Source organism: Lynx rufus, unplaced genomic scaffold (genome assembly GCF_022079265.1).
Source record: "Lynx rufus isolate CCGP_SWC_20201006 ecotype Redwood Valley unplaced genomic scaffold, mLynRuf1.p SCAF_10, whole genome shotgun sequence".
In the NCBI taxonomy this organism is placed as follows: Eukaryota; Metazoa; Chordata; class Mammalia; order Carnivora; family Felidae; genus Lynx; species Lynx rufus.
This window is the reverse complement of record NW_025814824.1, coordinates 14239842-14253473: the sequence shown is the minus strand read 5'-3', so window position 1 is coordinate 14253473 and position 13632 is coordinate 14239842. Positions and strand designations below refer to the sequence as shown.

The 13632-nt window shown below is 35.9% G+C and overlaps 1 protein-coding gene across 2 annotated transcripts in view; it reads right to left on the bottom strand.

The window, feature by feature from the left end:
* Nucleotides 1–13632, bottom strand: part of CUNH9orf85 (chromosome unknown C9orf85 homolog) — a 133360-nt gene that overhangs the window by 50733 nt on the left and 68995 nt on the right. Inside the window, exons 3-4 of one of the 2 annotated variants that reach the window (XM_047102152.1) lie at nucleotides 11173–11286; nucleotides 10255–10656 (exon numbers count right to left, since the gene is read on the bottom strand). The exons of the other annotated variant lie outside the window; for it this stretch is intronic. Of the exons in view, the coding sequence (XP_046958108.1) occupies nucleotides 10509–10656; nucleotides 11173–11286 (262 nt within the window). The 3' untranslated portion in view covers nucleotides 10255–10508. Of the gene's footprint in view, nucleotides 1–10254; nucleotides 10657–11172; nucleotides 11287–13632 lie in introns of those variants that run through there. 2 annotated transcript variants of the gene reach the window in all.

The window sequence follows — 13632 nt, the reverse complement described above, 5'->3', positions numbered from 1 at the left end:
ACTAAAACTGGCCACGATAGATCTTTTTGAGGTGATGGGAATGTACTAAAACCGGATTGTGGTGATAACTGCACAACACTGTCAATTTACCAAATCATGAATTTTACACTTAAAATGGGTGAATTTTATGGTATGTAAATTATACCTCAAAAAAAAAACATTTAAAAATTACATAGACGAAATTATCACTATGTTATGGAAGAAGATTTCATAGAGTGTTACAGGATTTACAGCACAATGAGGCTGACAGTTTTATTAGTGGTTCCCAACCATTCCCAGGCCAAGAATCCCTTTTTAAAATGAAAAACAGGGGCGCCTGGGGGGCTCAGTCGGTTAAGCGTCAGACTTCAGCTCAGGTCATGATCTCGTGGCCCATGGGTTCGAGCCCCTGTTTTGGATTCTGTGTCTCCCTCTCTCTCTGACCCTCCCCCGTTCATGCTCTGTCTCTCTCTGTCTCAAAAATAAATGTTAAAAAAATTTTTTAAATAAATAAATAAAATGAAAAACAGTGACAGCCTTATGTATTCTAATTGAACCTTTAGTATAAATCGAGGAAATACATAGTTTCAAGAATACTGTGAACTCAGTAATAATTTGAATTTGCATTAACTAATCACGTCTACTGCATATAAAAACAGGAGACAGATATGCAAGACATATTATTATTCAGTCTACTAACAATGCTGAGTGTACATGTGGAATTCATGGGCTTCGTGCATAATGGCGGAGTCAGCGACCCCATAGTTGAAACTCCCTCAAAAATTTTTTGCCACCCGATGCAGCACTGAACAAAAAAAGCAAAAATACTACTTTAAGTTCAATTCCATGGCGTGTGTGGTCCCCTCTGCAGTCAGTTTACAGCTGGGAAGAACAGGATTGACTTCTGGACCGTAGGCTTGTCCCATGTGTGGGCAAAATGCACTTGACAAGTGGGTCCCAGAAAGAGAGGAAGTCATATGAATGGAAAAATACAGAAGAGTTGACTGGTCGGATGCTTTGTCCAAACAAATAATGGAGCTGCTTTGGGATTCCTGTTTTGTCTCCAGTCTAGCCCCCAGGGTCTGTTTCGTTGCAAACGATATGTCACCACAGTTCTACAGTGCTAACCCCGTATTCATGACCGTGACCATGCAGAGACAGCATGCCCCCATGCAGCTTCTTTCCTCTGGGATTTTCATTTGCTGGAGGATATCCTCTCAACTTTCCTGACCGTAGCACAGCATCATTCGGTATTTCTGGAACCACCGACTGAGGACTTCCCATGTTTAAATAAATCACTTAACAGGACCTGAAATGTACTGTTTTCAATGCCAAGAAATGGATTCCAAAATCGTTTCCAAATTATTTATAAGAAACACTTGTTTGTTTCAGTAAGTCTTGTTTTTGTCACCGTCCACTGGCAGGCCACTCACGCTGCACCTGCCTTGTTCAGCTGGCAGTCACGAGTGTTGCAAAGGCGAGAAACATAGGAGAAACTTATTTTTAAACAGTGTGTAACTAACTGTTCAGTTGCACTTCCAAATACTATGTTCAGTATGCTTTGGGGTGACGCATAATAAATACACTCTTCTTCCTGTGTTACCAGATGTTCTGGACACTCTGTAGTTGCATTAATTATGTTTTTTCCCCCCAGAATAACAATTGGATCTATTGCTTTAGAGTACTTCCCCAGAAAACATACTGAGTATACTATCTGAAAGTGTAAATAACAGGGTTTAAAAGTCAGCTTATCGTCTGTTTCCTGAGTTGGCGGACATGTTGTAATGTCCGCTGCTGAGAGACATCAGTTTCGTCCCATAGGAGAACATCTTCCTAACCTCACCTGGTCCTGGCAATTTCCTCAGGGCCAATTCATTTCCTATATTGGTCATTTAGGTCGTTGTTCCCCATGTTACCATGATTTTTCTTTATCGTGTTAAAAGAAAAAAACTCTCTTAGAGATTAAAGAAAATATTTTCCACAAATAAATCTGGGACTAGATTAAAATAAAAAGTAGATAAAAATAAAAATAACAAGGTCACCTGGGTGGCTCAGTTGGTTGAGCATCTGACTCTTGACTTTGGCTCAGGTCATGATAAATAAAATAAACATTTTAACAAAAGTAGAATAAATAAGGTCATAATTACACAAAGCTTATTTGTAATTTAAACATGCAAATTTATAATTTAAATAAAACTTCAGTGTAATGGAATATGCCTTTCCAATTAACATTCTTTTTCTTTTTTTAATTTATCATTGAGAGAGAGAGAGAGAGAGCACAGCTGGGGAGGGGCAGAGAGAGAGGGAGAGAGAGAATCCCAAGCAAACTCTGTGCTGTCAGCACAGAGCCCGACTGGGGGCTCAGTCAATCCCCCAGACTGTGACATCGTGACTTGAGCCAAAATCAACAGTCAGATGCTCAACCAACTGAGCCACCCAGGTACCCCTAACTTTCTACTTTTAATTCATTATGTAATTTTAAAATATAAAATTTTTGATCATTTGATTATCGAAGTTGCTCAGAAAGTTTCTCTGTGTGTGATATTATAGTTAGCATTATGCCATTACTGAGTTTTATTTATTTTGTTTTATGCTTATTTATTTTGAGAGAGAGAGAGAGAGAGACAGTGAGAGAGACTTAGCATATGCCGGGGAGGGCAGAGAGGGAGAGAGAATCCCGAGCAGGTACAGTGCTGTCAGTGCAGAGCCGTATAGGGGGGCTCCAACTCACGAACCATGACATCATGACCAGAGCCGAAGTCAAGAGGCAGGTGCTTAATCAACTGAGCCATCCAGCGTCCCCTACTCAGTTTTAACAAAGAAATGAAAGGCCGTTTGTAAACTTGTTACTGTCAGAAATATTACTTCTAAAGCCTGTCATTGCACATGTTTGTGTATGTTGTCACTGAAGGGTCTACCCCTTGCAAGCATTAAAAACAGCCAATAGCAGTTCTGACGCTTCTTGTACAAATGCTTTCATGGGGGGGGGGGGGTTGCTTCTTCTCTTTCAGTGTAATAGAATTCTGAATCAAGCTTTTTTTTTTTTTTTCTCTTTTTCCTAATCCAAGAATTTCCAGCTTACCTACTTCTCACCCCAACACAGCCTCTTAGGATAATTTAAAAGAAAATCTCAAAACCAAAATTTATAATATTTATAAACATCATGAATGAGCACCTACTCTACCCAGGAGCTTCATGGATACTATATTTAACACTTCTGGAAATTTTATACTGTAGAAGTCACTATCCTTATTTTACAAATAGGTAACATACACATAAGGTAATGTCACAAAAGTAAGGCGGTTGGTCCAGGGTCATACAACTAGTAACAGGCGAGGTTGGGATTCAAACATCCTTCTGCCTCCAAGTCACTCTGCTTCCTACTCCCCTGAAGTTAAGATTTATGTTGCTTTACTTCAAGACATGGTTTTGACAACATTATACTATTAAGTGCTTTTAATTTAGTGTTATAATTGTATTCAAATTCAGGTAATGTTTACATACAATAAGTGTTGAATTTTACATTTCTATTTGGGAACTTATGTATAAATAGAATTTTATTTGACTATTTTTGAACTTAGGTATAAATAGAATTACAGAATATATAATCTCATTGTGTTTGGACTCTTCTGCTCATCATATCTGTGAGGTTCATCAATGGACAACGTCTACCTTTTAAAATGTTAATTACAACTTAATGTTAATTTTGAGTTCAAAGACATTTGATTCCCTTTAAAATAATGAAAAAACTTGGGGTGCCTGGCTGGCTCAGTCGGTAGGAGCATGTGACTCTTGATCTTGGGGGTGTAAGTTCAAGCCCCATGTTGGGTGTAGAGATTACTTAAAAAAAAGTCTTCAAAAAACATACTGAAAAAATCTAAGTAGTATTTAAGAATTTAAATATTTAATAATAAAATTTAATTTATATACTTCATATTAATATTTCTAGAGGTTACAGAAACTTCTAAACCAAATTTGGATGAAATATTGTATCACTTAATCAACTCTGAACACCTAGGTACTATTTATATTTTTACATTGAATATATATCTTAAAATCCTCCATATTAGTACAAGTACTAACTATACATTTTATGATAATGCACATTTTGCCTTTGGAAGAAACCAATTTTAAGAGTATAAAAATTTTTAACTTTTAAGACTATATAGACATAAAAGGTACAACCTCATGTATAATTATTATGTAGTGATATCTTTTTCTTTCAATGTTTATTTATTTTTGAGACAGAGAGAGACAGAGCATGAGCCAGGAATGGGCAGAGAGAGAGGGAGACACAGAATCGGAAGCAGGCTCCAGGCTCTGAGCTGTGAGCACAGATGCTCGGCTCGAACCCACGAACTGTGAGATCATGACCTGAGCCAAAGCTTAACCAACTAAGCCACCCAGGGCCCCTGTAGTGACCTCTCTTGAAAGCTTGGTGCTTTAATTCCTTAAAAAGTCTTATGTAAGAGGTTTGGGATAGCATAATCATTTCCATCTGTATAATTACTAACAAAAGTGTAGGACTCATTAGTAGAGAGCGGAGTATGTAATCTCAATACACATCCCTGACTCCAAAAGGGTTGTCAATAAAAACCATGAAAGATGGTCTTCCAACATCACTATTCCACGTAAATCTGAACAGCGTGAGTGACAAAATTCTAAGCCACAGCTATATAGAAGATATCTACACCTTTGTATTAAAAAATAATGTAGCTTTTGAACAGGGTGATCATTCAGTATACAACTAATGTTACAGGGGAAGGAAAAGACTAGAAAGAAGGAGATAGTAAGGGACAGAGGTGTGTTCAATTTAGTGATGTTACAAACTTCACTTAAGGAAAAAAAATGTTTAGGGACATGGAGTATGGGTAATTTTGGATAAATGTGGTTGAAATAATACAGGCTTTGGAGCCATATAGACTTGGTTTGAATCTTAAGTTTATTACTTATTATCTTTTTGACTGTGGCAAGTTAACCTCTGAACTTAGTTTTGCCACCTGAGAAGCTGAGAACACCTAACTCAGAACACTGTTGTTTATCTTACATGATAAAATACGTACACATGTACCAAGTACATATAAAAACTTTCTTTTTCTTCTCCTCATAATTATTACTGTACTAAAAGATAATCACTGCAACCTACTGGATAATTCTAATGCAAGATAATCCCAATACAACCTACCGGATATATTCAGAATTGCTTGCAAACACCTATATTCTTTCCATAACGCAAGTAGGTCTCACAATAAAGTGACATCACCTACTTAGAAAGATTACAGGTATTATGACTCAGATGTGGAAATGTCACAGAAAGGAGTAGTATAAAAAAGTGATTTGAACTCAAGGGCATCAGCAATGAGCACTCTCCAGTGATGCCTGGGACCCAATGGTTCTCTAGAAAAAAAGCTCAGGATTGTCTGAAATAATGGAATACGAAAGCATAGCAGAGGACTGTCAGCACAGCCCTGGAATAGTAATAGTATGGAAAACAGTGGAATTATCCAGTCAGCAACTCACATACTATCCGTATGCATACTAACCCTAATATCCAGAAGGGTTTCTGGGATCAGATGATTGTATAGGTTCAAAACCAAGGCCTGATGCTTTTTGGTTGTGTGCCAAATTACTTTGCCTCGATTTCTCATCTGTAAAATGTGGACAGTGATTGTTAGCACTACACAGAGCCATGATGAACATTTGATGAGCTTATCATGGAGAGGGTTTAGTTTTGAACGATACCAGGATACATTCCACACTTAATCCACATGCCTCTTGCCTTCCAGGAGGATACCCTTTCTTGGTTCTCCTGCTTCTCTGGTCATTCCTTAGTCTCCGAAGCTGGCCACAGCCAGGGCACAAGCGAAGGAGTCCTAGCAGAGAACAGCTGCTGAGAGGCTTAGAGCCAGGCAGAGATGACAGAGGTCACACAGTACTGGAGTCTGAGCTTACCCACATTAAGATCGCAGGAAATACATTTCCAAAAATAAAGGCCATACTTGAGGAATAAGAAGATAGGAATAAGGAATTCTAGAAATAAGTGCAAACGGAAACAGACCACCCCAGTAAAGCCTACACCCAAGTTCTGATAGGACTAGGTTGATGTGACCAGTAATTTGTTTTTTAGAGGAAGCCTCTATAACATACCATCCACAATTTCTAGCATACAATAAAAATTATTAGATGTGCAAAGCAGGAGAAAGTGTCCAATAATCAAGATAAAAGAAATGAAAGTAAAAAAGGGTTTCTAAATAACTGTGATGAATATGTCAAAGAAAAAAAGAGGAAAAGATATGCAAGATAGGTAACATGGAACATTTCAACATTTCAGTCAGTAGAGTACGTGACTCTTAATCTTGGGGTCTTGAGTTCAAGCCCCACATTGGGTGTAGAGCTTACTTAAAAAAAATAATTAAGAAAAATTTAGAAAGGAAAACCTACAAATTGATTTTTTTCCAAATTTAAGGACAGTGACCAACAGATTTGAAGAACTAAGAAAATGTTAAGGCACGAACCAAATTTCATAGTCAAATGGCTGAAAACCAAAGATAAAAAAGAAACCTCTCAAAAGCAGGTTTCACATGATCGGGCCATCCATTATCTCCCTGATGGCTTATGAGTCTCCAACTTAATTCTTTCTTTCCTTCCTTGCTGTCCCTTGAACAAATCTGGCAAAATCTTGCCAGATTGTGGCTGTCTCCTCTGCCTGGGACATTTTTCCCCAATGTGTCACTCTGGGCACCTCACTTAAAAATCACAGCCCACTTCCCACCCACTTGTACACCCATCCCTAGGCTATCCAAGTTCTTAGAGTCCCAATCACTCAAGCATTCCTTATTTTTTCCCACAGCGCTTTTCACCTTCTAATACAATTTACTTCCTACGTTTATTGCTAATTGTCTGTCTCTACCCACTAAAAAGTCATCTCTGAAATGATAAGGATCTTTGTTTTGTTCATTGTTGTACCCCACGTATCTTGAACAGGGCCCTGCACACATAGGTGCTCAACAATTATTTGTTGAACGAATGAATGCCATTATTATATTGTCATTATTCTAAGCCTTTTTAGTCACCAAGTAAGTTCATGCCATGTCCTCCATCTAATACAGTTTTCTCTATTTACCTTTGGAACTGCTTTTGAAATGTGATTAAGACTGGTACAGTAGCTCAGTAGTTAAAAAACAGACCCTGAAGCTAGGTAACATGGATTTGCAACTAACAGGATTCCATATATATACATTCTGCATTCTCTCTCTCTCTCTCTCTTTCTCTCTGTCTGTATATATATATATATATATACACACACACACACATACATATGGAATTTTTATATATATTACATTATAGATATTTATATATATGCAACTTGCAGAATGTAGGCAAACAACTAAATTGCTTTCTCCATTATTAATAATTACTAATCCATTACCAATTTATTTATACATATAATCAAACAGTAGCAATAATAGCATCAATTGCATAGTGTTCTTATAGGTTCTAGGCATTTCACATATTAATACATTTAATCCTTCTATCAACCTCATGAAAACCAAGGCACAGAAAGATTAACTAGTTTGTACCATGACATACAGCTTAGTAAATGATACAGCAGGATTTAGACCCATGCTGAGTTCCAATGAAAAGAAATTTTTAGATTGTACAAAATACTTCCTAAAAAATATAAATGAACTAAATGTAACAATTAAATTTATATTTGCTTAAAAAAAGCAAGGCAAAACCTTTCTTAAGACTAGAAATGCAGATATTAGGATATGTCACTAGGTGATGCTCTTTGTTAAATTTCTCTCCTAAGAAGGTAATCTGAGGATTTATAACTTATTCAGATGGGAAAGAATTTATGCTAGGTCTAATAATTAATTTAGTTGGCTCTTTAACCACAAAAGTTACCTCAGCCAGAAAATAATTTTGTATGCAAAAAGGTAAGCCCCACAAAATTATGGGAAACTTTCTGCAAAATTGTAACCTTAGAATACTGAGACTTCCTCACCATGAATACGGTATCTCTTTCTCCAGCATGAATATGGTATCTCTTTCCACTTATTTTTTCTCTTCCTCCATTTATGTCTCCATTTTCCTCAACGTTTTAATAAGATTTTATATTTTTAAACAAAAAAATCCATTAAAAATGGGAAGAGGGTTTGAAGACATTTTTCCAAAGAAGACACACAGATGGCCAAGAGATGCATGAAAAGATGCTCGACATCACTAACCATGCACCATGACTTTGATGCAAATCAAAGCCACAATGAGACATCATCTCATACCCTGTCAGAAGGACTACCCTCAAAAAGACAAACAGCAAGGTGAGGATGTGGAGAAAAGGGAACTCTTGTGTACTGTTCATGAGAACATCAGTTGGTGCAACCACTATGCAACCGTATGAAGTTTCCTCGAAAACTAAAAAAATAGAAACACCGTATGATCCAGTAATTCCACTACTGGGTATTTACCCAAAACACTAATTTGAAAAGATATATGCTCCCCTATGTTTATTGCAGTATTATTGACAATAGCCAAGATGTGGAAGCAACCTAAATGATCATCCATAGATGAATGGACAAAAAGATGTGGGGTGTGTGTGTGTGTGTGTGTGTGTGTGTGTGTGTGTAACATATACATGCATACATATACATATAAATTATAAAATTAATAAGACAAAGACATATTACACACTTATCAAACTGACAGAAATGTAAAGATCAAGTGTTTGTTAAAAAGGATACAGAGCACTGGAACTCTAATAGATTGCTGTGGGGAAAGGAGATAACAATTCTTCTGGAAAAATAGCTTGGCATTATACAGTAATCCTGAAGACGTACATAGCTGGATGGCCTGTACCGCTACTAAATATACATGTAATGGAAATTTATACCAAGAAACACATGTAACAATGGTCACAGCAGTATTATTTGTACTAGGAAAATTTTAAAATAACTCAAATGTCCCTCAGCATTAGAGAGGATAAATAAATTGTAGTATGTTAAGATGATGGAATAAAACACAGTATTGCAAAATGAACAAATTAAAGCTCTTACAACAATATGGATCAATTTCACATCCATGTTCTTTATTTCATTATAAAGAGATACAAAATAACATGCATGTATAAGTCTGTTCATATAAAGTTCAAATCCAATGTCTGCCACTTATTTTCGAATGGTTCAGGAAATAAAATATGTATCTAATACCTAATGAGATATAATGAAAATGTAACCGATCAATTGTGAATCTACGGGAAGAATACACAAGGTTTCATTTTACTAGTTTGCTGTTTTCCTTGGGTTTGAGATTTTTCAAAATAAAAAGATAAAAAAGGGGCGCCTGGGTGGCGCAGTCGGTTAAGCGTCCGACTTCAGCCAGGACACGATCTCGCGGTCCGTGAGTTCGAGCCCCGCGTCAGGCTCTGGGCTGATGGCTCAGAGCCTGGAGCCTGTTTCCGATTCTGTGTCTCCCTCTCTCTCTGCCCCTCCCCCGTTCATGCTCTGTCTCTCTCTGTCCCAAAAATAAATAAACGTTGAAAAAAAAAATTAAAAAAAAAAAAAGATAAAAAAGACTAAAAATCAGACAAAACTAATTTATATTGTTTAAAAGTAGTTTCTTCATCTGGATGACAGATGTATGACTTTTCTTATAATTATTTATTAAATTACACATACGTATTTTATATATTTTTTTCCGTATGTATATTTCACAACAGAAGAAAGGTTAAAAAATGTGATCCAGTAGGTAAAAATACTTTCAAGAAAAACTGCTTAAATACACTTATTAAACATTATTACAAAAAATAAATAACAAGTCTTTTATAAGCAAACTTTAAGTAAAGGGACTTTGTTATGTGGGCCATTTACTTGGGATCAATCTATCAAAAGGTGCTGAGGACCAATTTTTGAAGCCTGCACTGTAGTTATATCATCTGATCTTTCCATGGGATAGTTCTTACACAAGTAACAATTCTGAATCTTGTTTAGTTTGATATTAGGTAGCACATTCTTCTAAATAATTCCCTTGAACTGCAATATGATAACCTAATATTCACTTTGGCAGGTACTCTGGCATATGCTACTTAAAAGTGTATTATAAGAGGGGCGCCTGGCTGGCTGAGTCAGTTGATATGGTGTCTGATTTCAGCTCAGGTCATGATCTCATAGTTTGTGAGTTCGAGCCCCGTGTCGGGCTCTATTCTGACAGCTCAGAGCCTGGAGTCTGCTTCAGATTCTGTGTGTCCCTCTCTCTTTGCCCTCCCCAATTTGTGCTCTGTCTCTCCCTGTCTCAAAAATAAACATTAAAAAACTTTTTTAAAAAAATGTATTGTAAGAAAACACTAAATGAAAGTTTCATAATTATCCAAGTATCATGCATAAGTTATATAGTCCATGTGTGAATTTTGCCTGTTTTCTATATAGGTTTTTGCTATTTTTCTCATTAGGATTTCACAGTATTTTTGTGTAAAACCCTCAAAAGTCAAAAGTTGTTCGGAATTTCATGTTTTCAAACTGACTTTGAATATATTAATCCCCTTGATTGTCTTTTGTGTCATCTAAATCAATATCAAAATCTAAATCATCATCACTTTCTTCTTCATTTCTTCTGCAACTTCTAGGGTTGGAATGTAGATTACTTTCAGGATTTTCTGTCTTTTCTGGTTCTTTATTAAACCTAAAATTGAAAAAAAAAATTAAAACTTCTATTTATTTCTCAGGCTTTCATTATTTAACTATAGAGTGACAAGAACTTTATACTACATTTCCTGATTAGGAGGAGCCTAAAAAAATAAGTATAGAGAAAAAGATCCTTGAAGACTAATATCAGTCAAGATCCAACCAATTATAATATTGTTGTCAACAAAATAGCCTCAAAGAAATTAATATAGGATGTCCACTAAAGAAAAGCAGTTATATAATGAATGAATTCTTCTGTGATGAGTGATGAATGTAAGCCTTATGGATAAATATTTCCATTTCCTAAAAATATAAAGTTTTATTTTTACTGTAATGATAGAAAATTTTAATGAATAATTAAGACTTTTTTCCTGTTAGGTAGAAGGAAAGAATCTAAACTGGTGTGATAGACTGCACCTTAAGACTCTTAGAGCTACTGAATGTTTCCTTGAAAGAAAATCCACTTATCAATTACTAAAAGAGTAAATCCCAGACATGAAAAAAAAATACTCACGGAATAACAATGTCTTCTTTCTTTCCACATTTTGCACAAACTTCAAGTTCACAGGCACATGGTCTACACATTATGTGATAAGAATCTTTCACTGCTTTTTGTAAACATTTAACACTACAAGTGGGAAAAAAATCAAGTATTATTTTTTACTAATTTCCTAAGATTTATCTGCTGAAATGAGGGGGTGTAGCTAAATGTATAAGTGAAAAGCCTAAAAATCAAAACTCCTATATTTCAATCTCACTTATCTTATGTCAATTTAGATTAATTATATAGCATTTCTAAATAACAGTTTGTTATTTTTTAAGTAAGCTCTAGGCTCAAAGTGAGGCTTGAATTCATGTCCTCGAGATCAAAATTACATACTCCACCTACTGAGCCAGCTAGGCACCCTAGATTTATCTTCTTTCTTAAAGCTTTTAAAAATGTCATCTGCACGGGCACCTGGATGGCTCAGTCTAAGAGCCTGAGACTCTTGATCTCAGGGTTGTAAGTCTGAGGCCCACACTGGGTGTAGAGATACTTAAATAAATTTTTAAAAATGTCATCTGCAAATAGTGACAGTTTTACTTCTTCCTTTCCTATTTGGATGCCTTTTATTTCGGGGCGCCTGGGTGGCGCAGTCGGTTAAGCGTCCGACTTCAGCCAGGTCACGATCTCGCGGTCCGGGAGTTCGAGCCCCGCGTCGGGCTCTGGGCTGATGGCTCAGAGCCTGGAGCCTGTTTCCGATTCTGTGTCTCCCTCTCTCTCTGCCCCTCCCCCGTTCATGCTCTGTCTCTCTCTGTCCCAAAAAAATAAATAAACGTTGAAAAAAAAAAATTGGATGCCTTTTATTTCTTTTTCTTGCCTGATTACTCTGGCTATGACTTCTAGTACTATGTTGAATAAAAGTGGCAAAAGGTATCTTTATCTTGTTCCTGATCTTAGAAGAAAAGCTTCCAGCTTTTCTCTATTGAGTCTAATGTTAGTTATGGGTTTATCATATACAACCTTTATTACATTGAGGTATGTTTCCTCTACCCAGTTTGTTGAGAGTTTTTATCATAAACAGATGTTGAATTTTGTCAAATGCTTTTTCTGTATTTACTGAGATGAACATAATATTTTTACCTTTCATTTTATTAATGTAGTATATCACATTGATTCACAGATGTCAAACTACCCCTGCATCCCTAGAATAAGTTCCACTTGATCATGTTGTATGATCCTTTTCATGTATCATTGAATCTGGTCTGCTAATATTTTGTTGAGAATTTTTGCATCTGTGTGTATCAGGGATACAGGCCAGCAATTTTCTTTTCTTCTGACATCCCTGTCTGGTTTTGTTATCAGAGTGATATTGGCCTCATAAAATGAGTTTGGAAGTGTTCTCTTCTTTTCTATATTTTGGAATAGTTTGAGAAGAATTGGTGTTAATTCTTTAAATGTTGGCAGAATTCACCAGTAAAACTGTCTGGTCTTGGACTTTTGTTTTGGGAGAGACTTTTGATTATTAATTCAATCTCCTTACTAGTAATCAGTCTGTTAAGATTTTCTACTTCTTTAAGATTCAGTCTTGAAAGGTTGTATGTTTCTAGGAATTTATCCATTTCTTATAGGTTTTCCAACTTGTTGGCATATATTTGTTCATGTAGTCTCTTAGGATCTTTTGTATTTCTGTGGTATCAATTGTAACTTCTGTTTTACTTCAGATTTTATTTGAGTCCTTTCTCTTTTCTAGTGGGTGAGTTGAGCTCAAGATTTGTCAATTTTGTTTATCTTTTCAAAGAAACAGTTCTTAGTTTTATTGATCTTTCCTATTGTCTTTTTACTTTCTATTTCACTTTTTTTCTGCTCTGTTCTTTGTTATCTCCTTCCTTCTACTAAGTTTGGCTCATTTGTTCTTCTTTTTCTAGTTCCTTGAGATGTAAAATTAGGTTAAGTTTTCTTATTTCTTGATGTAAACATTTATTGCTATGAACGTCCCTCTTAGAACTACTGCTATATCTCATATGTTATGGCGTGTTCTCTTTCCATTTTCATTTGTCTCAAGGTGTTTTGTTTTGTTTTCTCTTTCTATTTCTTCTTTGACCCATTGGTTGTTCAGTAGTTGTTTACTTTCCACAAATTACTGAGGTTTACACTTTTGTTCTTGTAATTTATTTCTACTTTTATACTGCTGTGGTTGAAAAAGGTACTTGATATGATTTCACTCTTCTTAAATTTTTAAGATTTGTTTGGTGGCCTAACATAGGATCTATCCTGAAGAGTGTTCCACATGTACTTGAGAAGAAAAGTGTATTCTGTTGTTTTCAGGTGGAATGTTCTGTACATATCTGTATAATATTGTTAAAATGTCCACACTAGCCAAAGCAATCTACAGATTCAATGCAATGCCTACTAAAGTTCCAAAGACATTTCTCACAAAAATAAAATAATCCTAAAATGTAAATGGAGCCACAAAAGACCTCAAAGAGTCAA